At 36.5% G+C, this 23,931-nt stretch overlaps 1 protein-coding gene across 9 annotated transcripts; it reads right to left on the reverse strand.

Annotated features, from left to right (window-relative positions):
- Window positions 1-3,731: 3,731 nt before the first annotated feature.
- LOC18439620 (S-adenosyl-L-methionine-dependent methyltransferases superfamily protein) lies at window positions 3,732-22,908 on the reverse strand. Of its 9 annotated transcripts, none has more exons than XR_016052636.1 (18): window positions 22,517-22,908; window positions 22,093-22,194; window positions 21,878-21,944; window positions 21,344-21,503; window positions 20,889-21,155; window positions 16,966-17,018; window positions 16,802-16,849; window positions 16,616-16,680; window positions 14,621-14,669; window positions 11,609-11,879; window positions 8,679-8,800; window positions 8,427-8,507; window positions 8,246-8,320; window positions 5,707-5,879; window positions 5,466-5,616; window positions 5,097-5,302; window positions 4,582-4,884; window positions 3,732-4,018 (listed from the first exon to the last, which is right to left on the reverse strand). XR_016052636.1 is itself a non-coding variant. In XM_088862656.1 (17 exons), exons 5-16 carry the CDS (start codon window positions 20,911-20,913, stop codon window positions 5,108-5,110), a joined length of 1,308 nt encoding a protein of 435 aa, XP_088718782.1. In that variant the 5' UTR covers window positions 20,914-21,155; window positions 21,344-21,503; window positions 21,878-21,944; window positions 22,093-22,194; window positions 22,517-22,908; the 3' UTR covers window positions 3,732-4,018; window positions 5,097-5,107. The 9 variants fall into 9 exon arrangements, 7 of the variants coding, with proteins under 7 accessions (XP_088718782.1, XP_088718780.1, XP_088718784.1 ...); XR_002281911.2 differs by having other exon boundaries at window positions 16,966-17,049; window positions 21,344-21,525; XM_088862656.1 differs by lacking the exon at window positions 4,582-4,884.
- Between the last annotated feature and the right edge of the window lie 1,023 nt (window positions 22,909-23,931).

The raw sequence follows: 23,931 nt of genomic DNA on the forward strand, positions 1-23,931 counted from the left end.
TCGGCCCATAAAATGGTCATGCTTACTTTTAACTGAAATATGCTGAACAAGTCTTTAGTATAAATTATAATATCGTCACAACCAGTGAATGCAATATCGGTTGGTTCAATTTGGAACTAGCCAATTCAAATCCGAACCGTCCAGTAACCCGTTTTGGCTTTGGCCGGGTTGAGTGATCCGGCTCGGTATTTTAAAAAAAATAAAAAAATAATTATATAAAATCCCAAAAAATAAGGGATTTGTTTGTAATGTGTTTTTTAAATGTTTTTTATCATTTTGACAAAGATTGGAAAGTATTTTGGCAATGAATATTTATTTCTAATTTTTTTCCTTTTTTTAAAAAAAAAAATTTCAAAAATACTTTTAAACACAAATCGATTTTTTTTAATCTATTTTTTTAATTAATTTTCAACTTCATTTGGATTTACTTTGTTTAATCATGCTTTAACTATACTTTTCATACTTTTTTCAGATTTGTTCATATTTTTTATTTTTTAACACTTTTTCGACCGGTCGGGATTTGCCAGGTTAGACCGGTCTAATAAGCCGGTTTACTGGTTGATCGGAACCAGCCCTTGGCTGGTTTCTGAGGCCTTCGAACACTGGTCACAACCACCGCAGGTAAGGTCAACTGTAAAATTGGATGCCTGGGTGTACCACAAAAACTTATACTCAAAATTTTATTAACACCTAAGGGTGAGGTGATTGCCAATTTATCGAACCAACATTTTCATTATATACTGGATACATAGTGGTTTGGTCATTGAACGCTTCTATGTATTTGTGCTAACAATTAATATGAAATGCCCAGGTATCACATTCAAAAAATAAAGAAAACCTAACAAAAATAGGAAATTTGTAAAGTTTAAAAAAAAAGAAAACGAGTACATGAACAAAAAGGCAAGTAATACAATAAGTTTTGTTTTGAAACTCTATATATATATATATATATATAGGATGAGTGTTTGGTGAGTTGGACGATACACTGTACTTGTACGGTCTCCCTACAAAATATATCTCAGAGGTGTATTTTCTATCCAAATTTTAGAGTTCAAAAGTCTCAACCATGACGATGATCTAAATTTGGATTAAAAATAATAATAATAAATGTTATTTATTAAATTCCTTTCTTCACCATCCATTTTAACTTTTAGTGGATGTAACATTTTTTTGACATCCATCTGGGCGTTAGATCAACAAGGGATCGCACAGGTGATTCGACCGACTAACCAAAACCATATCCATAGTATATATATATATATATATTAGAGCACACATATATTTATATGTATGTGCCAAAAGATTTTTTACTCCCACAGGAGTATACTATCCGCTAACTCCCTAGGGCAAAAATTACTCTAGGGATATCATTTTGATCTCAAAATTTGGGGAAGTGATCTCTAAAATCTGGGAAAATACCTCAAAGAAAAAAAAAATTAACTCACTCTGTATGTTCCTACCAAATATATCATCCCCGGATTGCATCGAAACCGTCCAATACTTGGAGGGAGTGATCTAAAGGTTAATGAATTCAAGATATAAACTTTTTTCTTTGAAAATAATCATCTAACTTCGCGAAACTTAAAAAAAATCCCAGGTTAGTGTTCTGACCAGTGTTCGTAAAATCGCACCGGAATGGTTAACCGGACATGGGCCCAAAAGCGGTTTAACCAGCCTAACCGATAAACTGGTCGATTCAACCGTTCTAGCCGGGCAAGTCCTAGGCAGTAAAAAAAGTGTTGAAAAAATTAAAAAGATACAAAAAAAAAAAAAAAATCTACTAAAGTATTTAAAACACATAAAAAATGATTAAAACAAAGCATATTCATACGAAGTTGAAAATTAATGAAAAAAATTAAAACCAATTTTTTAATTAAAATGAGTATTAATAACAAAAAAAAAATTTAATCTTTACCATGATGTAAAGAATATTAAAAAATGCATTACAAACTAAATTCCTTATTTTTGAAAATTTATATACATTTTTTTAAAAAAAAATAAAATACCAATTCCGATCTAACTGGGGGGTTAGCGATTAGATCGCCCGGTTTTTCTAACAATGGTTATGACAGAGTAAATGTATATTATGCTTCTTGGAGCATAGTATATATATATATATATATATATATATATATATATATATATATATATATATATATATATATATATATATAGAAATGCATCCCTTGACTCGTAGACTTCTTTTGGTATATATAAACATATGTGACCCCTTAGTGTCCCAAATAGTGGCATGCTTAAGTTCATACCTTCTAGACTGTGCACAATTTACTCAATGAATTTTTTTCCTTTTATTTACATTTTGCAATGGGTTAGCTAGGGTTCGCAAATTGGATTTCCTTGTATCGTCTATATACCCTTAAACCTGTTACATACAAAATTAAAACAGAAATTAAAAGAGAGAGAGAGAGAGAGAAAGAAGGAGAGAGAGAGAGAAGGAGAAGAAGGAGATAAGAGTCAGCTATAGTACCAAAGTCTCAAGTTTAACAGTAAAAAAAATATACACACAGAGTAGAGTAAAAAGAGAGCCCTTTTCGTAAGAGTTATAGGAAAAAATCGTTTAAAATCACATGTCAAAAGAGGAAGAGCATACCATGCGACCAATTGGTTTCCAAACAGTAGGCTCACGGCTTCTCAATTCTTTATGCAGCTACCATATTGTGCACAAACTCATTAAATAACTTCAAAAATCTTACACATTTACTCTTTTTACAAATTTTGAATAACACATATGCAGTCTAGTTCGTGGATGAGTTAAGGTCGTGCCATATTGCGGTATTACCACAATATACAGCTGCACAGGTGCACCTTACCATAGAAAACCATATATTGCATTATTTAACCAAAAAAAAGAGGAAAAATGACGGCACAGAGCTGCAATGTAATTGTGTCCCACCATACCTTTGCAGACAAGCAGGACCTTAGACCTTATAACAAGGCTATTTTGACTCAATCATAGAGAAGCAAGGCAATGTGATCATGTGATATAAATCTTTTGTACATTCCAGCACTTTATAGAAATTATTGGTATTTTGGCCTTATTCAATTATTTCAAAAAGGCTTGTTGCTATCTTTCCAATTTTACCTTTACTATGGAAGCATTCTTTTCATTTTGGAAAAGAACTTCTCAGAAGACGCGTGAGCACAAACAAACTATGAGTAATCCAACTAGGGCTGGGCAGAGCCAAGGCCTCTTCAGCCCAATCCGGATAGGCCTGCGCTTGGGTCTGCACTATCGGGGCCATGGCGGGCCTGGCCTATTGCCGGCCTTTAAGTCTAAGTCAAGCTCTAGCCATTTCGATCTTCAACAGAATATGAAATCGTTCTTTCAAAGGGGTTCTGTCTATTTAAAAGTTCAGCCTTGGGGGTTACAACACCTCTTTCCCCATGGAAGGTATAGCGGAGGTCGGTAGGTTTCCATTTTTGGCCAGACTCAAGGACATATTTCCACCCTTGGGGTAGAGGACCGCCTGAGGGTGCCCTCCTTGGCCTACCTAGGGCACGACTTCTTTTTCTTCTTTTCTTTTCTTTTTTTTTTTGGGGGGGCCCTTAAGCGGCCCCACCTAGGGCCTTGGTGCACCTTAAGGTCCCCGTGGGCCCACTTTTAAAACATCGATGGAGGAGAAATAAGACTTGGAATTTTCTTCTTAAAATTACCAAGTGCACATATGCACACATGCATTTCGATGAACACACGAAAGGCACACCATAAATTTGGTCATGTATAAGCAAACACTCACAATATGATGGGCAAATAATTACACATGGTCTAATAGTTTGTACCAAACAAGAGAGAATTTGGGAAATACCAGTCAATATTCAATAGAGATCAATCTGTAAATCAATCTTGTGTCATCAAAATTCATCACTAGACATCAACCAATATGGGACTGTAAAATGGTTGACATTCCCTGCATGATGAGGACAGATTGGGTCGTATCTCAAACTAAGCTTGAAGCTTGACGGCAGGGTAGCCACCAAGTGCCTCAAGGCTATGACGCTGAAAGAAAAGAAACAATACCCTTACATACTAAAAGGATACAAAACAGTTCTACAGCAACGATTTACGCTGCATTATTTCATAACAGTTGGAAAATGTATATATAAAACCATTGTGGCAAACATGTACGCATGTCAAAGCTTAAAAACCCTGAATACTGATGCCACAAAGATAATATGCAGTGTGTATTTAGTTTTTGTGTGAGGAAAATTCTGATGTTAACATGTTTCCTTTCATTTTTTTAAGGCTTCTAAGGTGGTCCTTTCACATCGCCAATATTCCCCTACATACACCAACAATTCTCTCACACTTCACGCATCCACCCATCTTTTTCTTAGGGCACGTTTGATTTGTGGAAGAGGGGGCTGCCACGAAGTTTGGAAGCTGCCACTGCCACTTCCGTGTATTGCCATGGAAGTGGCAGCCTCCTAAAAACATTGTCAATTGACATCATTTTTAGGGCACTAGAAGCAGCAGCTTCCAAATTGCAGTTTCCACTCCTGTGTAACAAATAAGGGAGTGCTAAAATTTGTCGAAGCCATGGCTTCCACCAAAAAACATACCCTAGTGTCTCTTCCTCGTGATTTGGTTGGTTTCTGCAACGTTTCTGTTGCTTTCCAAACTTGATCTTTTCTTGTCCCCCTTTGCCAGTTTCCTCTTCAGGCAAACATAGCTTTTCAAGTCCTTAAAGATGAGGCCGGCTCTCTTAATGCACTAACGCATTAAGGAGGCTAAGATGGGAATGTTAGGCTCTTAGGAGATTATGCAGTATCACGGGGAGATTTCAAATTTAGTGCTGTCATTTTTCACGATTTACTTTCCACAGCTCCAGGAGGATTGGCTAGCTCAAAGAGAGGGCCAGATATCTGAGGGACATTCTTTCCAGATTAGCACTCACCTTTGCTCAGTATTATTCCTTCAGACTCACAAAATTATAATAATGTGTAGTGAAAAAATTGGTACGCGTAAGGAAATTACCTAGATAAAAAGCAATTTCCTTGAAATACCACATATGACTATCTACCAACAAGACAATCAAATGATGAAAACATCTAAACAGTGTGCATGTTTCACATACCAGTGCCCCACTTATAGGCGCTTGATCCTCCTTGCCGTGTCTCTGATATTTGGGCCTTTCTCAGATGGGCTGGTTTTCAAGAGCTTCTCAAGTCGACCAGCTGCTTCCATCAAGTGATCACCCTCAATACATGGCTCTTTGGGGAGCACAAATAAAACCTTATTCACATCTTCCTCAATCTCCAAAAAGAAAATGTGACTGAAAACCTGCAAATGACAACAAATACGACCAAGTTTCAAGAAATGGACAGCTTCTTTATTTCATAAAGAAAGTAGATGAATAGTAGATTTTTTATAGCTCATATTCAATTTTGTACTATGAAAATGTCACGATCATCAGAGCAACAATGTCCATGCGCATAGGACATACAGTTTTCAATCTTGAAACAACCATCTCATGAATGGAAGAGGATCTTGAAACCAAGTTAATGATGAAGAGGCCCTCAGAAGAAAGTGCTTCTTTCACAGAGAGAAGAAAAGACTTCTCAGTAAAATCTGCAGGAGGACATGTCAACCCGGTGCTGCAAGAATACAAGGGACATATCATTAGAGATGTGATATTGTAAAGATCAAAGAGAAGATTTAGTAGCAAAATATGAAGTTTATCTAACCTTAAATCAGCTGAATCGGCATCAATGATAAGTATGTGAGGTCCTTTACTTCCTTGAAGTGAAGGTAAGTTCGCTTCACAGTAAATATCATTTCCAGATGTGTCATCCCTATTTGACAAAGTGGAAGCAGTTGTCATCTCTCTGACAAACTTTATTCCATCAGCAATTTGTACCTGAGAATAAAAATATAAATAACTGAAAGTGTTAGTTAAGAACCCACATCTGCGTTTATGGGGTTTCCTCCCAAACCCAACTGCAAGGACAGTTCAGATAATGCTACCAAGTTTCTTTTCAACAGTAAGTGCCACAGAGTTAGACAAACACAAAGACTTCTTCATGAAAAGGCTTGCATACGCCAACATTTGCCAAAGATGGGCATTGGGAACTAGTAATGTTCAAATTATCAAGATGACAATGCTAAGCCGGAATGTCCCTAATTGCTCTATTAAAAAAAAAAACAAGTACCGTAAAAAAAAAAAAAAAAAAGTCTGTTGAATTTCTAATCATGATGAAGTGTGCACAGAGTTTGTCCATGAATTTTCCGGTGGTTAATGAAATTCTCTCTAAAATTACATGGGAAAGGTTTTCATATCACTGCAACAATTCTCACCTCACTTTAAAAATTATGAAATTAAAATTGTTGTGGTAATACTTTGTTTATGGTGCAACAATCACCAAATTTCATCCAGTTAAGGAAATCACAACCAAAGCACTCACTTCAACCAAGAAAATCTGAAACAACTCATACCTATATGCTCATAGAAATTTTGTCATATGTCAATAGAAGTTTTCTGCAGCCTCTTTTATTTGTGGTATTTTTGTGCAGCTTTACTTGATGCTTTCCAGTTTCTTTGCTGTGTGAGGGATAAGTTTGGTAACTCTACCAGCAGCAGCACAAGTTTTGCAATGATATAAACCACTATTGAACATACATAAAATGTTAACAATAAAACAAAGAGAAACATGTAAAGATCATTGTAATCCAAATATTATGAACCATATAGGTTATCATTTTGACCAAAAACCTAGAGTACAATAATACGAGAATAGACCAAACTATCTTCCCTCCATACCAAATGAAACACAACCCCGAATTTTGTCTGATACCTACTAGGAGGGGGGAAAATTTGAATCAGTCAAGGCAGATCAAACTTGTGGTGTCGATAGCTTCTTTTTATTGATTAGATCCTTCATCATGCCATTATAGTCTTCTCTTCTTCTCCTTTCTTCCACTTTTCTTTTTAAGGATCAACCATGCCATTATACTTAAAGAGTGTACGATACAAACTGATCCACAGATCTAAGATCCATGCCCTGGCACTTCAATCAACATTATTTTGGATGCACTCCTATAACACAGCATACCGCTAACATCCGCATACGGGGATAACAGAAACATGCAACTCATTCCCTTTATTCCAATCCTGCATCACATGATTACGAACAGTAGGATTTTGCTCTGCTCCACCACACTTAAATAGTATGGGATCCCCAATGCCTATAATGCTTCTTGTGAATGTTGATAGCAATCAGCATAATGCTATCTCGTTTCCCAATGTCAATCTCAACCAGTGTTCGCAAAATCGCACCGGAATGGTTAACTAAACATGGGCCCAGAAGCGGTTTAACCGGCCTAGCCGGTAAACCGGCCGATTCAACCGTTCTAACCTGGCAAGTCCCAGGCAGTCAAAAAAGTATTGAAAAAATAAAAGAGATACAAAAAAAAAATTCTACTAAAGTATGAAAGCACATAAAATATGATTAAAACAAACCATATTCAAATGAAGTTGAAAATTAATGAAAACAATAGATTTTAACGAATCGATTTTTGAATTAACGTGAGTATTAATAACAAAAACAATTTTTAATCTTTACCATAATGTAAAGAATATTAAAAAATGCATTACAAACCAAATTCCTTATTTTGGGAATTTATATACATTTTTTATTTTATTTTATTTTAAATACCGGTCGATCACCAAAACCGCCCAAAACCGGAACCGGCCTCTGATCTAACCGGGCGGTTAGCGGTTAGATCGCCCAGTTTTTCTAACAATGATCTCAACTCTTCATGCCAGAAAAATTCTCATATAGCAATAAGCCAAATTCATTGCTGATACTTGCAACCCTTTGGCCCTTGAAATGAAAAAGAGTTTTTGTTAAAAGGAACTACAGGAATTACAATGAATTTGAAGTTTCTCCCATTTGATTGAGAAAAATATGCAGAACATCTTGTAGAACAGAGACCAGAGAATCTCTAGGAAAGGCCACATTCACCACACAAGAAAAATCAATATTCCCTGGAGAATGTTGCAAATATTCCCTTTTCCTTATTATTTTAAATAGTTAGTCTATGCTATCAACCGTACAATACCAAAATTGCAAATAGATGGATGCAGCGAATTAACCCATAATCAGTCCATTATACACTTGAGTGCTCTATCCAACCGATCTACTGGTAATAATGACTTTAAAAAAAAACAGTGAATACAATTATTGAATAATTCATCATCACTAACACAGATGAAATATAAATTACCTTCAAATGTATATCCTCTATGAAGTCAAAGTGATTTCGCGCCAGATCTAGAACAATTGGGTCCAACTCTACCACCTGTGTGATCATCATACAGTTCCCCAATCCATCTAGCTTAATCAACCTCCAGAATAGATTACCATTATACAGCAAACTTACAGAAAATCCAGAATGTGAAATGTACCTCAATATCCATCAATGGAAAATGTTTATGCAAAAACATGGGAAGGAGACCAGCTCCAAGACCAATTATAAAGGTATTAACCTGAAAAATAAACCCTTCATTAAAGTCGTAAAAAGTTGAAAATTATATCAAATCCTTAATTCAGAAACTCTTAAATAAATTTCTTTTGGGGGTTGAATCAGCAGGGAAAAGCTTCTTTGCCCATTTTCCATTAGAATAATAATATAAAAGGTCTCAAATAATCACCCTTACCATTGTCCTGGCCAAAGCCATATTTTCTAGTGCAGAAGATATCAATGCAAACCCAGCAATGATTCCACTGTGATACGAACTAGCCAAATAGGAATGATCAACTTTCAGATTGTTTCTGGATTCTAGACAAAGAAAAGTACAAATATATAAATGACATACTTAAAAAAGTACATAAGCTAGAACAGACTGCATTAAAAAATAAAAATAAATAACAACAGAAAAAGACTGTGAATTGATTAAGCATGAAATGGAAAAGTAATTCTTGGTCAAAGAAAGGATGGTGTTTGGGAAGCCAAGTGAACTAATGAATTTTGAGGGATCCAGAATAGATGCAACAATAACCATGAGATTACTATTTCACAGAAGTTTAAAACATAATCAATATCCCAGTTTTTCTGCCAACAAGCAAAAACAATCACAAGCTCATCATACAACTTGTAACAATCCTCTTCAAGATAGAGAAGTTAAAACCATGTACTACTTCATTCCCTGTGAGCTGAACTCATACAGATTCTCACCAAAGAACATTGAACGTCTTTCCATTTTCACAAGAAAGTGAATCACAAAATATGGAAAGCTAAACGGCACCAAACAATAAGGAACTTTCAATAGTCCAGGTCAAGAAAAACAGTATAGAGGTTTTTAAGTAGTGACAGTCATTGATGGATGGTGTAGGACCATCCCAAATGCAATTACGCTTTCTAACCCATACAAAAATGGCTAGGAGATATGCATTGACACCAATGCACTTATCATCAAGACAGAAGACATGCACATCCTGAGGTAGACCTTATTCACAGACATTACAAGAACCCAGTTATAATTTATTTGTATAGATAGTACAGGGTATATATTGTATAAGACGTTACATGAAACTGGAAACATCATTATAAATATTAAAAAAGGAGCACAGTTATAGACCAGAATCCCTAACTAATAAAAGCACCATTGCATCTCATAGCAAAAAGATATTCTAGCCAAGTTTCACGACAAAGATCAGGGATACTCAATTTTACTTTTGTCAGACAAACCTTGTGAATACATCAGCTAGGTATGACTTTCTCTTTTTTGCTTTAAGAAGGCAGCGAATATTTGATGCACCTGCTGCAGCACTCAGGCCCCAAGCCCCCATAAATAAGCCAAGACACCAAACCAAAAAACACGTAGGTATACTTTGAATCCAATTAAATGTGTTTACTTATGGCAAGCCAAAATTAAGGTAGGCAACAGGCCAAGCACTCCAGCCCTTCCTGGTTTAAACAGGGCCCAGGCCACTATATTTGACCCAGGAAGAAAGCCCAAGACAGAACTTTAGGACCCAGAATTCATTTGGTCCAGGCCCAATCCTGCAGTCCGTAGCCCAGCTACATATAATGGAAAAACAGGAACCAACCTGGCCCGATCCTGGCAGTGGGCTGTGCCTCAGGCCCTGCCTGGGGCCAACGATCCTGGCAGTTGGCTGGGCCTCAGGGCCTGCCTGGGGCCAAGGCTCCGGGACGCGACATGGGGCTGGGCCTGCCTGGGCCAGGCCCCACTCATTGCCAGCCCTAGCCAAAATGTAACTCCAGAGTGAAATACTGCTTTGATGATGATGGATATATTAGTAATCTCCTTGCCTAGCTGAAGAATAATTGCGAGCTTCTACATGGTGAATCTCTCTGAACTTCTCTCAGAAAATGGAACTAGAAAGGATTCCCCCACATAATCAAATCATCTCCAGCATTATGATATTTAATATTGCATGAACTTAAAACAACCTCAAATTGTAATGATAATATGCAATGGATATTTTAGTGGAATCGATTAGCTTGAAGACCATATAACTGCGAGGTGCAAAGTAGGTCAAATATTTTAAATATTTTAAAATGGATGAAATTAAGATCTATTCTGAACCACAAGCATGGTTAATCTGGTTGAGTTTTTATATAATGACGGATCTAGAGTAGCACTACTAAGATAATAGTAGAAGCAACTCTCAAGGGAGCTTTTTCGAGGAGATTCGCCAACTCTCTAGGACTCTACAAATCTTGTGGAATCACATTTGGAGAGAAGCAAATGGTGAGGCTGATTCCTTAGCAAAGGCAGCTGCAACCTTATCTCATGCCAACCTGATTCACTCATAGGGAACTGCTTTTTGCTTGGTTCCCCTATCTCAGCATGGTTTTGATCTCCATTATGGTTTTTTCAACTATGTAAAGCATTTTTTGGCCTATCTGTGTTTTTGTATCGGGCACCCATCTGTGGGTAGCCCATTTTTGGGGGTGGAACCCGTGTGTGGGTATCCTGTCCCCCTCTTAACGTTCCCTTTGTAGTCACGTTTTATATATATATAACACCTCCTCTGATACCAGTTCAATCCACAATAAACCTGGCAAGGCAAAATACCAATTCTGTCAATCATGGAAGGTGCCAGCTGGTGACTTGTGCAGAATCAATTTCCAAATAGAGGGATTCTAGTTCCATCCATTAACAAAGTGTAAAGAGCGAACATATAAACTACTTAAGGATAAGCTTGAATAAAGAAGCCCCATCAAATTATTGTCATGCTAATATATCACTTACACTAAATTAGAATAATATGGGCTATTCTATTATAAAAAGCAGTTTTCTTAACTATTTATAGACGCTGATTTCCCCCATAAATTCCCTGTGATGAAATAGACATTAGATTTCTATGTCTCATACACCGTCATTGAAATCACGACAATAGGTCCTAATCTGTATCACATATTTGGAAACAAATTCATCAACGATGAACAGATTCCAAGTTTTTACTATATAACATGGTTCCGAGACACAGGGATGTGAAATAGAGAAGTAGATCATTCAGATGTGCCACAAAGTAGAATACTAGGCAAAGCACATTGTGCCCCCTTCTGCACGATAAACTGTAGAAAAGTTCATAAAGAAAAAGAAAACCATCCAAGTACCTTTTGAAAAGCTTGAGTCAGCTCTTTTTTTACGTATATTTTCGTCTGATTTATGACGTGACTTCTTTTTCTTTTTCGCAATCTTGGCAACATCTTTCTGGCAAGGCTCCATTTCCTTAAGCAAGCATTCAGATTGCACCAAACCCAAGCTTCTCTCAAAAGTGAGACGGCGGAAGACCAAAGCTTTTAATGGAATGGAATTAGTACCATTAGGACTCTCTTCATATATCACATCTTCAACAATTATTAGTCCAGTTGTAGGAGATGTAACCTACAGAAAAAAAATAAAAGTAGGTAATGAAATGAAAAACCAGAGACTAGGGGATGTGCACCACCCAAATCTTTTGAAGCATACATACCATAAGAAAAAACCACGACTGGAGCACTGAAAATAAACATAAATCAACAAAATACAAGGTTCACACACTAGAATCATTAAACCAGATTACAGGCAACAAATTATGATAGAACATGGCCAACAGTTAGTAAGACTGAACTACGTTGTAGTAAGAGACCATCTCCTCCAAACCAACAAGGCCAATCAAGTCATGCATTCAAACTACTATGAGTTTTATAGCTGAACCTTAACATAGACACATCTGAAAGAAATGGTCACCAAAGAAATACCATCAAATAACTATACCATCAAAGAAACTGAACTAAAAGTTGTATGCTGCAGCCCCCATGCAACTAACATTTCATATTAGGACAATATGTGCACATGTAGTTTGTGAGGGTATCATAGCTCTAAACAAGGGTCTTTAAACAATCAACTAGAACCATAATTTGATTCAGACAAGTTACACCTTTACGGAAGTTTCAAATTCACGAGGTTTGTGTCTTGTGCAAGGAATAGGAGAGGATTTTTTGTTTCAACAATAAGGAGAAAATGAGCTGGTAAAAAAACAAAGAGGAAACAAAGCGAAACAAGCACGATGAGCCGGCAGCTCCAATTAAACACCAAGAAGGAGCTCACTCTGCTCCGACAGAACAAGTCCAACCAACTCAGCCAGGAAGCATATCATCGCTGCATTAGCCTTCATAAAAATGACACAAACATCTACAAGACAACAATCATGATTGACTGCAAACAATTGTTAATCTCAAAGACAGTATTCATCATCCAAGGGAGACATACTAGCGCATATAAGTCACCCATTTATGTTAAGGAAACTGGTATCAAGGGTCAGATTCACCCCCACATGCACATAAATGTGCAAGGCCATGGAGCTGAGCTCAAGTCTTCACCAACATAGTCCAACATAGTCCACAAAGATACCTGATTAATGAGATACATGCTTCAACTCAGAGAACCTGAAAAACCTCCTTATGAATTGGTAACATATAGTTTTTTTAATAACATTTAGGCATCTAGATTAAGCCAAACCATCATTCAAGAAACTCTTGCAAGTATCTGTAATTCAGGAGACTAGCTGAACGTGACATAATTAACAAGTTCGGTATGTCAATCTTACTGAATCACAATCATCCTATTATTCATTAGTATGCGCGTTTATTTTCCATTTAGTGGAAAGGAGAGAAATCCGGATACTAGGTCCTTCCTATGAATTATTTGTTTGGAAACAGAAAAAAATCTACAGCTCAAAGTTTATGGCTCAGCGGAGTGCTAAAAAATTTTCCCCAAACTAATAATAAAGAAAATTCAAGACAGGGCCAAAGTGTTTCAACATCAGTTAAATAAATTGCTGTGGAGTAATATAACCAAGTTTTTTCCTAGACATGTTCAGAACTAGAAGGTGGTCCAAAATTATGCTGGACTCCCCAAAGGAATATGAATGACATATTAAACATTGATTGTTACCCACAGGTATGACATCTCCACGAAAGCCCCCTCAGGTGTTCCAGGTGAAAAATGGTCTCCCTTAAACAATGTCACATCGTTAAGAGAGTCATCCTCAATCTCAAATTGATGAAACCACCAGAAACTATTCAAATACTAACCAACAAAGTTTGATCTTCTAACCATATTGAATCAGCTGACACTTGTGGCATCAAACATCTACTTCCAGCCCCTCCTAAGTGTCAAATCCTTCCAAACATAATATCTCTCTATGCAGCTATTGTAGTCAATGGTCCCATTCCAGAGAAGCTCGAGAGACCAGAAAACCAGGACTCTACTCTTGGATGTGAAATCCCAAATCTTGTAACCATTTTATAGTGAAATACATAGCTTTCGCTCCATTCAAAAACAAACAGCGCAACATCCATAAAAAGATCTTTTTAAACCAAACTTCCATAATGTCTAATCTCCATTTTGCCTGAATATGCCAGAATTCACCACATATCACAGGTTTGCAACTAATAACAATCATGGGTCCACTACAATTAGCAAATAATATCCTTGATTCCTTGCTTCTGAATGGAAGTTGCAATACCATTGAAGCCTATGACAATTTCAAATGTTATAAGTAATTAAATTAGGAGAATGTCAAAAACCCAAGAATAGTGTTAGGGGCATGTAATATGCTACAACTTCCCAAAACTTAGCCTCAAAATGCCCACTGCAGTTGTGATATGAAATTCTGGTTCTTTTAACACTATTATTGTGTATCACTGAAAACATAAGCCAAGATAGGGACATATCCTCAACCACTAGATGTAGGCTTCTGTCTGCATTTATTTTCACCATAAGAGGAAAAAATATCCAATATTAAAGCTACAGAGTCATGTCTTATAGCAGGAACTCAAAGTTTTATGATAAACTGTAATTATCAAAACTACTATAATAAGTTGTGCCTTAGTGACCATATGATCAAAGGAACAGCTGTAACAAAAAACTCCCACACATTACCTATAAAAAGGTGAACATCAACAGGAATGGAATGGAATGACTCTCAAGGATATATTCAAATAAAGCAGCAGTTGAGAAGTTAAATGCAACAGTAACTACAAAAAACAAGCCAGATGAGAAAAAGTAGCAAGATAGAAGCAGATACTATCCATGGAAAAGAAAAGAAAATAGCAGATATAGCTAGCCAGGGTTAGAATCACCTGCTGAACAATATTTCGCTGCTTCACACCATCATTAGCCATCATGAACCTGCCATTAGAATTCAGCCACTTAGAATGGAGAGAGATCATAAGCCAATTATTGCACAATCAGAGACCAAACCATTGCATGGCTCTTCCACCCATAAATAGAAAATCAAACATCAATCCAAATAACAGACCACATGGTGGTAGAAAACCCCTTTCATATTCGTCCAAAGGCAAATCACAACAAGATGCACCTCATATCTCATAGTGTAATGTGATACACACATTTGTGTTCTAGGTTCAAGTCTCTGTTTGAGTCTCTCAACACAAACAAGCCAAGAATTATACCAAAAACTCCAGCCATAAACCAAGCATACATAACCAAAACAGCAAGACGTCGCTGAACAGAACAAAATTATCTTACATAAACAAAATTAAAAGCAGCAAGATATCACTGAACAGAACAAAATTATGCAGCCAAAAGCAAGGCAACACAAAAAGAGTGAAACATATGTTACTTATAACAGCTTCACATTTTTTAAAAAAAAAATTAAAGGAAGAACTACTTTGAAATGGCCTGTGAATGGGGTTCCTATTCTTGGGCTACAGCGACTTCTTTGCAAATGACCCAAAATCTATGTTAGTCAATCTGAATAGGCAGATTTGCCTTATTTTATTGAATAGCAAAAGCCACAATGTTTATTCCAGAGGAAATAACTAGAAAAGGCAACAGTGCTCCATCCCCATAAAGAGGCCAGTGGAATTAGTCAAGCCACTGATTCCCAGATAAGATAAAGTAATCAGTTGTGAAAAATGGTGCATCTAGACATTGGAGTGGGCACAAAACAGCAAGTGGCATGGCTGAAGTTTTTCTTTTCTGTGCTTTTTTTTTTTTTCTTTCTTTTTCTTATCATCAACAAAAATACATTTATTACTAAAACTCAAAAACCATGAAACAAAGGACAAGAAATGTCAAAAAAAAAAATTCCGCGTGTTAACCTTTCTCTTCCTCTCAAGAAAAAAAAAGCACGGAATCTGTGTTAATAAAAAGCGACTCACAAAGAACCCTTAATTAGCAAAGTTTGTTGAAGGCTACTGTAGATAGTAGAGAAAGGGAGGGTGGAGTTTTTTTTTCTTTTTGTTTTCCTTTTTTTCTTATGGTGGGGTTTTTTTTGTGTGTGTTTTGGGGGGCAGGGCAGGGATGGGGACACACAAGAAATGGATTCCTAGGCTTGAATGTCAATGTTTGGATATATGTGATAGCATTGTTCGCAAAATCGCCTGATATAACCGCTAACCGCCCGGTTAGATCAGAACCGGCCAGTGGCCTGTTCCGGTTTTGGGCAGTTAGGGTGATCAACCTGTATTTTAAAAAAGAAATTCAAAAAAATGTATATAAATTCTCAAAAAGAAGGAATTTGATTTGTAATGCATTTTTAAATATTCTTTACATTATCGTAAAGATTAAAAATTGTTTTGGTCATTAATACTCACTTTATATTTTCCCATCGTTTTTAGAAATTTTAAAAATAGCCCTTGAAAAATATAAAATGGGTTAAAATCCATTTTTTTCAGTATTTTTCAACTTCATGTGAATGTGTTTTATTTTAATCATTCTTTCTATGCTTTTCATATTTTAGCAGATTTTTTTTTGTATTTTTTTTATTTTTTTCAACACTTTTTTGACCACTCGGGACTTGCCCAGTTAGAGCGGTTGAATCGACCAGTTTCCTGGTTAGGCCGGTTAAACCGCTTCTAGGCCCATGTCCATTTAACCGTTCCAGTTTGATTTTGTGAACACTGTGTGATAGGGACATCTTTTATTAGATTAGGTTCAGCTTGTACAAAAGAAGAGTTGTGTTCCAAGAGCATGTAAAATCAACAGGGATATGCACATTTTCCGAATAACTCGAGAGCAGAATCTAAAAGTAGAGAGAAAAACATAGATTGAATGGAATAGAAGAGAAAAATGCAGGAAACAAAAATTGAACATTAAAATGTAAAGCGTACGGGATTTGATCTCCATTATCAGGATGCTCAGGTGCCAACGTTTTTACTAGTGGAGAGAGGTCCTTCTGAAAAAGCAACCAACAAAAAGATGTCAGAAAAGATTTCACATTTGGACCTTATGGATATAATTTCATCCAAACAATACCTTCAAAAAGGGAATGTAATGTACACAACTGATGTCACTACCTGGATAGTGTCCATGCCAACATTGTTGTGCTCAGAGCCTAAGAATACCTGGATTAGCATAATAAATCGAAAACAAGACAATTAAGATGTTACGATATGTGAATTAGAAGATAACAGCATATCCTAAAAAGTTATAGAAGCAGCCTGGTTATTACAGGAATTACCATGATTAGACGAGCCACTTTTGCACTTTCAACAACCATCCATTGTCCTTCTTCTGAACAGAAGAGCCACTCATGAGCTCGTGTCTGAAATCTAAGCAGTGAGTTACACACCTCAAACAGATGAGAAAGCCAAACCTCACTACTAGTAGTGAATCTAAAATAGCAGAAGGATATTCAATAACATATGTACCAGTACTACTCCTGTATAGCTTAAACAAGCTAAGAAAAAGCAATAACCTAATTGATTGAGATTGCCACTCATGAGAAAAAAAGAAGAGATTCAATATGGTTGGAAGGACCTTTAAATAATGAAACGCCACACCAATTAAGAAAAAATATTCATCAAAAGCAAATAAAAAGTCTCATCAAAGTAATTTGAGAACAGTTTACAAGCTTATTTTATTTTCCAGTAAGAAATTTGTCCCAAAGAGGAGTTCATTACAACTATATAACATAGAAAAAGAGGAAGACTAATATGGAATGAACTGTGTTGAAGATTCATAGGCCCAAGATTTTGGACAACCTGGCTCTGTATTTGGTTTGCCTACTGGCTTACATTGTCGTAGTACATGGGACAGTGGGTGTCTCCACCTCTTATAAAATCCAATATCAGAATGGTTGGACATGAAATAGCAACAAATGGGAGAATGAAAATGCAAATGATTTTTGTCATCGGTTGCATTGCAACAACCAAAAATAGAGTTACACGCCAATGTACTAGGTCCCACTAGCCAAAAAGAGTTTTAGCCTTACAAAGGAAGTAGAAAAACAAAAACATGACATACAACACATACAAGTCTCTTTAACAGGCTAGAGCACCTTAGACAAAACACCATGCGAAGCACAAGTCAAAGTCCTTTACAATTTCTCCATGGAGTCCATTCCTATCCTCCATGCTCAGGCTAGGGGCCTTATTTATTTTTTTTGACAATGAAACAATGTGACTATGCCTGGCGGGATTCGACCCATAGACATGATATTGCTGAGTAGGGGCTTTATTTACATCCCCAAAGGACTGCAAAGCTTGGCCGCTTTTAGTACACACACTTAAAGATCCATGAATGCCCACAATTCCTCCAAAATAGGCACTTACATTCTTTTCTCCCTCTCAAGGATGCTTAAATCTCACTATTCCCACTCCAGGCCATTTCGAGCCCAAGATGGCCAAGTGCTGTTATAGATATGGACGTGGATAGTGAAAGCAGGGATAAGACTTGGCATTTCCTGAAAACTAGCATACAGATACAGGTGCTGGCATTATATCCGGCACATTGATACATATTTTATTGCATGTCTTTATGGATGATCATATTCTGTCCATATTATAAATTTTATAATTTACGCTTAAAATATTCTAGGAGTACAGTGTATCAGTATCAATGTCATATCATATCAACAGTCAAAAGAAAAGAATATACATATCTCTAAATAGAAGGTTTGAACCAACCATGCCCAAGAAAGGAAGTCACAACACCGTGTAGCCTTCACAAGGAAAAACCATGTCCAATGCCATCACAAGGGCATTTCAACAAACAAGTATCATCTATAACTAGTCACAAGCCAAATAATTGATGCCAAATAATTGAAGGGAGATTAAATCTATAGCACGGGTTTCACCTAGTGTCACATGCCCACATGAGGCTCTCTTGTGTTCAACATGGTGATGCAGGTCTTCGCCCAGCACGTGCATATGGTAACCAAAATGTTACAGCTGGCCTGAAATTATTGCGGCCAGTGGTCCCCACCGAGGTAAAGCAAAGGCCATTACCAATAATAGCATAGTGTATCACTACCAGTAACAACGCACTTCCTTTGCTTGCATGCATGGTTGACCCCCACTGGTTGGAACCAAGAAGTTACGATTTCGTTCAGCAGGGTCAAAGATTGGTGACCAACTCGTTGGAGTCAATCCCTTTCCAAGGGAGAGCTCACACATACACAAGAAGACCATGAATAGTTGCCCCTCCATGTAGATTTGTATATTACAGAACATAATTGTCTTTTACGAATGAAAGATAGTCACATAGTGTGTCTTTTGGGTGAGTAATTTCAGGTGAAATCAACACAACTTTGTTCTATTTGTACATACAAATGTTTCTATCCTGACATCCACAGTCCATGTTTCATTTGAACTGGTTGCATTGGCCATCTAGACAACATGGCTGCAATAGAGGAGCACGATGTTGGGAATATACGAGGAAAAGCAGGTGACTCTACCATAGGAACAACAGGACAAGTTACAAGATCCCTTTTCCAGCCCCAAAATATCTGAAGGAAGTATGGAACTTGGAAGATCGAGAAGGGATGGAAGGTGTACGCATCATGTATTTTTTATCCTTAAAGGTTATAGCACGTTACTCCAGGAAAGTAAATATGTTCATAAGACAATAGATAATAATTAAAGATGCGTTGAACCCTAAGCTCCACTTTTCCCTTTCTCAGAGCTTATGCCTCTCTCTCTTTTCTTATGCAGCTCAACACTGTCTTTCCATGTGATACCATTCACTTAAAAGGGGTCCTGATATTGAACATCATCCAACACTTGAAACATTAAAGAGTCAACGGCTTAAATGGCTTCTTCTTCATCAGGAACTTTAGCTGAGAGTCTAATTAGCACAATGCCTTTTTGTGTTCTCCTGTATCATTTAACTTCAACTCCCATCCCATCCTTTCATCCCTACTGTTTTTATGATATGTCATTCACTTATCAGTCTATTTTCTTGATTCACTAGTAATTTCATTGGGTCACCTCATCGCATTCCGGATATGTCATTCACTTGTCAATCTATTTTCTTGCTTCACTAGTAATTTCGTTGAATCACCTAATAGCGTTCCGCATAAAAAGAAGCCAGAAATGATAGATGGAAAAAAGCAAGAAGAGTTAATTCTCTCGACAACAAAAAATGTTTCTCAGCAGCTCTTCTTCCTTCCGATATAATTTACGAATACAAAAGGGAAAAACTTATGCTCACGGTTCTCCTATTATACAGGAACAACAAAGATGCATTCCATCACTTAAATCTACATGAGGTCTTAATGCAGCCTCCCCTTGGACTTAGGTAGACATGTTGTTACTTGCAAAGAAGGCATCTTAGAGCTTAAAAAAAATGCCTAGAGCTGCATTTAGAGGATTTTGGACAATTCCCACCTAGGGGGTCCAGCAAGGATGCGATTAGCATGCGGCCAGCGCGCATATTGTAGAAATGCAGGCTTGGAAATAGATATATTTTTTATATATAATTTGATCCTAATTTTTAGAGAATATATAATCTTTAACATGGAGATCATGAATATGAAAAGAAAAAAAAAATTTGAAAACTAGAAATAATAATTATATTAAGAAAACATTTGGTTCGTTAATTACAATTGTTTGTACATGGACCACCTATTTGCATCCATCTTTAAGATAAATGCTTTATACCTCTGGACCGCATATTGTAGAAATGCGGTCCAGTCCGCATGAAACAATTGTTCGTCCAGTAATGTGTATTTGAGTAATAGATATGTTTGCTGTTTCCCTTGTATATGTTGATAATATAGGTCTTAATGGCATAATATGTAGACCAATGGCAAGATATAATCTGGTCTCACAATATATTGATGTTTAGTGGAGGGTCATCATATTTGATGTGTATTGGACTTGATATCATGCATATTCTTTTTCTTACTTGTTTGAAAGACAGCACATATGAGAATTATTGCCCACATCATTTTAAAAAAAAATAAAAATAAAAATCTTCATGCAGCCTCATTTTGTTTCCGCATCAGCTCCACAACTGGTCGTCATTTTATTCGTAATCAGGCTGGATTTACTGATATTTGGTTATTTTGTTCTCAGAAACAGAAACAAATTCAGTTTTAAGTTATATGGTGCTGTCACCACTGGCAAGGAACAAACAACTTGAAGAGCACATATCTCTCACCTTGGGAACAATGAAAACCCCACATTGATATAGGAATGGCTCAGCCTCAGAGGGTTGCTTGGAGTCCATTAGTATGGCTTTGTAGCTGAAATGAGATGTCGCAAAATCCCCCAAAGTAAGAGAAAATCTACGGCCAGGGATAAGTCGATTTAAATCCCCTTTAGCTCCTAGTTGCAAATCTTCTAGAGAATATAATACATCAATATCTGAGGAGAATTCGGCACGAATTTTGTTCTCACTATTAATTGTTTTCAATAAACCATGAATCTGCATTGAAAAACCAGGGAATGGTTCTATCAAGCTTCATATAGATTATTCAAAGTAATGAAAGAAAATGTTTCCCAAGACAAAGTTGATGTCCAAAGTAAGCACATATATTATTCATGAAAAAAAAAAGGTCTTATTCTTGCTAGTGGATGAGAAGTCTGATTTAAAGCTTAGAAGGAAATTATCACCTGATTTCCGTCGCAATCAAGAGAATCACTGTCAAAAGATGGAACAATGGGAGAAACTATGCTCGAATTCTCTCTTGCAACAACCACAAGAAATGTTTGGAAGTTGGATTTGTTAGATGGTTTGTTCAATATGGCCTCAAGACTGATGTGCCATCCAAACCTGAACTTCGATAAAAGCAACTCTATAACAACAAAAATAAGCATTCAACAACACGAGCATTTTGGGTTACACACACATATTCACACCAACAAAGCAATTATAAGATAGAAAAATATCTTAGGGAAACAAGTGATATGTTTGGTTTTAGAGTTATACAGAAAAATACAAAATCTGGAGGAATTAGAGTGCAAGGAGAAAGAACAATTTCACATCGAAAAATAATGCATAAAGTGAGGATAAAATCCAATTTCATATTCAGAACCGAAACGCAAGCACCAATTGTTGCCACAGTGTGAACTATATCCATGTAAAACAATTCAGGAAAGGAAAAAAAAGAAATATCCTTTCCAACATCTAAAGCAAATTAAGCTTACCTATAACATGAGACTCTGCCAGGGTGAGACAGATATATTTTCCACCTACTTTCAAGACTCTCTTTACCTGTTTAGCGAGAAATTCATCCAATAAGACTCGCACAATACATAACTAGAATCAAGTACTGCATGACCAATTTCTTTTGTTTAGAGAGTGTAAGAAATCGAATAATAGATCAAACTGAAACATCCAAAGGTTACATATTTGATTGAACCTCTGAAAGGTACTGGCTCCCTAGTTTTGGGCCAAGTTGTGGCTCCATCAGAGCATCCAATCCACCTTTATCAAGAACCACGTCGAAGGACCCATCCGCAAACTGACAAATTGAAGTGAGTAAGAGAACTATCATTCAATAGTTTAAAAGGAAAACTAATGTTTACACAAGCATAGCATATGCCGTAGAATACAGTACTAACAAACTGAAACTGCCCCAGCCAAACTCAAATTCATATGAAAGCTTAAACCAACAGCCAAGCGACTGTTTATCATCAATCTAGTACCAAATTCAAAAGGATTATTAATAATTAGACACACCCTGTAAACCTGCCCGAGTGAAATTCACAATCATACATTAACTGGAATATAAAAAAAAAAAAACTACCAGCTGAAAGACGAGTTATAAATTGAGAGAGATGAACCTGCATTTGGGTCATGTCCATGACGCGCCATCGCATGTTGGGGCGGGAGCGGATGTGGTTGCGAAGCATGTCGGAGACCACAACTTTTGAGAAATCAATGTTGGTGATGGAGTGGAAACCTGAATCATATAGTTGCTCGGAAAGGCGGGAGTTTCCACATCCAGGAACCAGAATTTGAATGGGCTCTTCTTGTTTGGCGGAGTTTGATTGGAGTTGATTGAGGAGAGGGGTTTGGAGAATGGACCATTCGGCGTACCACTCGAATGGGTCGTTAATGCCACGAAGAGTGAAGAACTTGTCCCAGTTCTCCTTGCTCGTGAAGTCCCCCAGAGTACTCAGCACCTCCATATCTCTCTGCATCTCTCCCTCCAACTTTCAGCTATGGAATCTATAACCTACCAAAATTCTTATCAAGGTCCATTCCCGTTTTAAGGAAAATTGTTCAAACCCCCCACTTCTGGAGATCTACACCGTCCATCAAAATCGGGTCGAGAAGTAATATCAACAATTCAAATATTTTTCTTCAAAAAATGTCATTTCTAATTTTTAATATTCATTTATTTATGCAGATAAATAATCTCCATGTTAAAACATTATATATTCCCTAAACATTCTATTTCAAAAATAAATTACTAAGGGGCCGCATTTCTACATGTGAGCTCGTGGACTATAGAAACCGTGTCCTCCGGTTTGCCCTGATGTATATATTGTCACTAACCGTATGTTGCGCTCTTGCACAAGTAAATTGTTTGTTTGCTCTCCCATATTTTTTATAAAAATGTACCAAGAAAAAATTTTGAAGATCGAAAATTTGGATTTATATATGGGAAAAGTTTATATAAGGTTGCAATCTTCAAATGTAGAATCACATATGCACCTCAAAAATCTATCGAAAATGTTGTTTTAATGTTGAAAAAACCCTCTAATCGATCATCTCGACATTGAGATGTATGAATATCAAAACTAAAGGTTTTTGAGTCTCGAAAAGAGTGCATCTTGCAACACATTATCTAAACCGTCCATTTTCAAGATTTTCATATATTTATAGATCTACTTGATTTTGACCATTTTTAAAATTACAAATTTTCTAATTAGATATGAAAATAGATTTTAAGATAAATATCATGAAATGATTATTTCCAAAAGAAGTAAATATCTTTAACACTTAGATCTTGCTAACAAAAAATTGGATGGTATTTATTTAATTATAGGATATTGCTAGAATCATCAATGTAATCATCATTATCATTATTTGATCTTTATTTTAACTATTTGGGATCGGCTACATAGATGTATGTAATCTCAGTCAAATCATAGGTCACTATATCTCTTCTCATTATTTCCATCCATATCTTTTTGGTTGTTCCCTTCATCCTTTTACAACGTTCCACGTGAGCCAAATCATCCATCCTAAC

This window comes from Amborella trichopoda, chromosome 3, assembly GCF_054954075.1.
Source record: "Amborella trichopoda isolate Santa Cruz 75 chromosome 3, AtrichopodaSantaCruz75HAP2 v2.0, whole genome shotgun sequence".
Taxonomy (NCBI): Eukaryota; Viridiplantae; Streptophyta; class Magnoliopsida; order Amborellales; family Amborellaceae; genus Amborella; species Amborella trichopoda.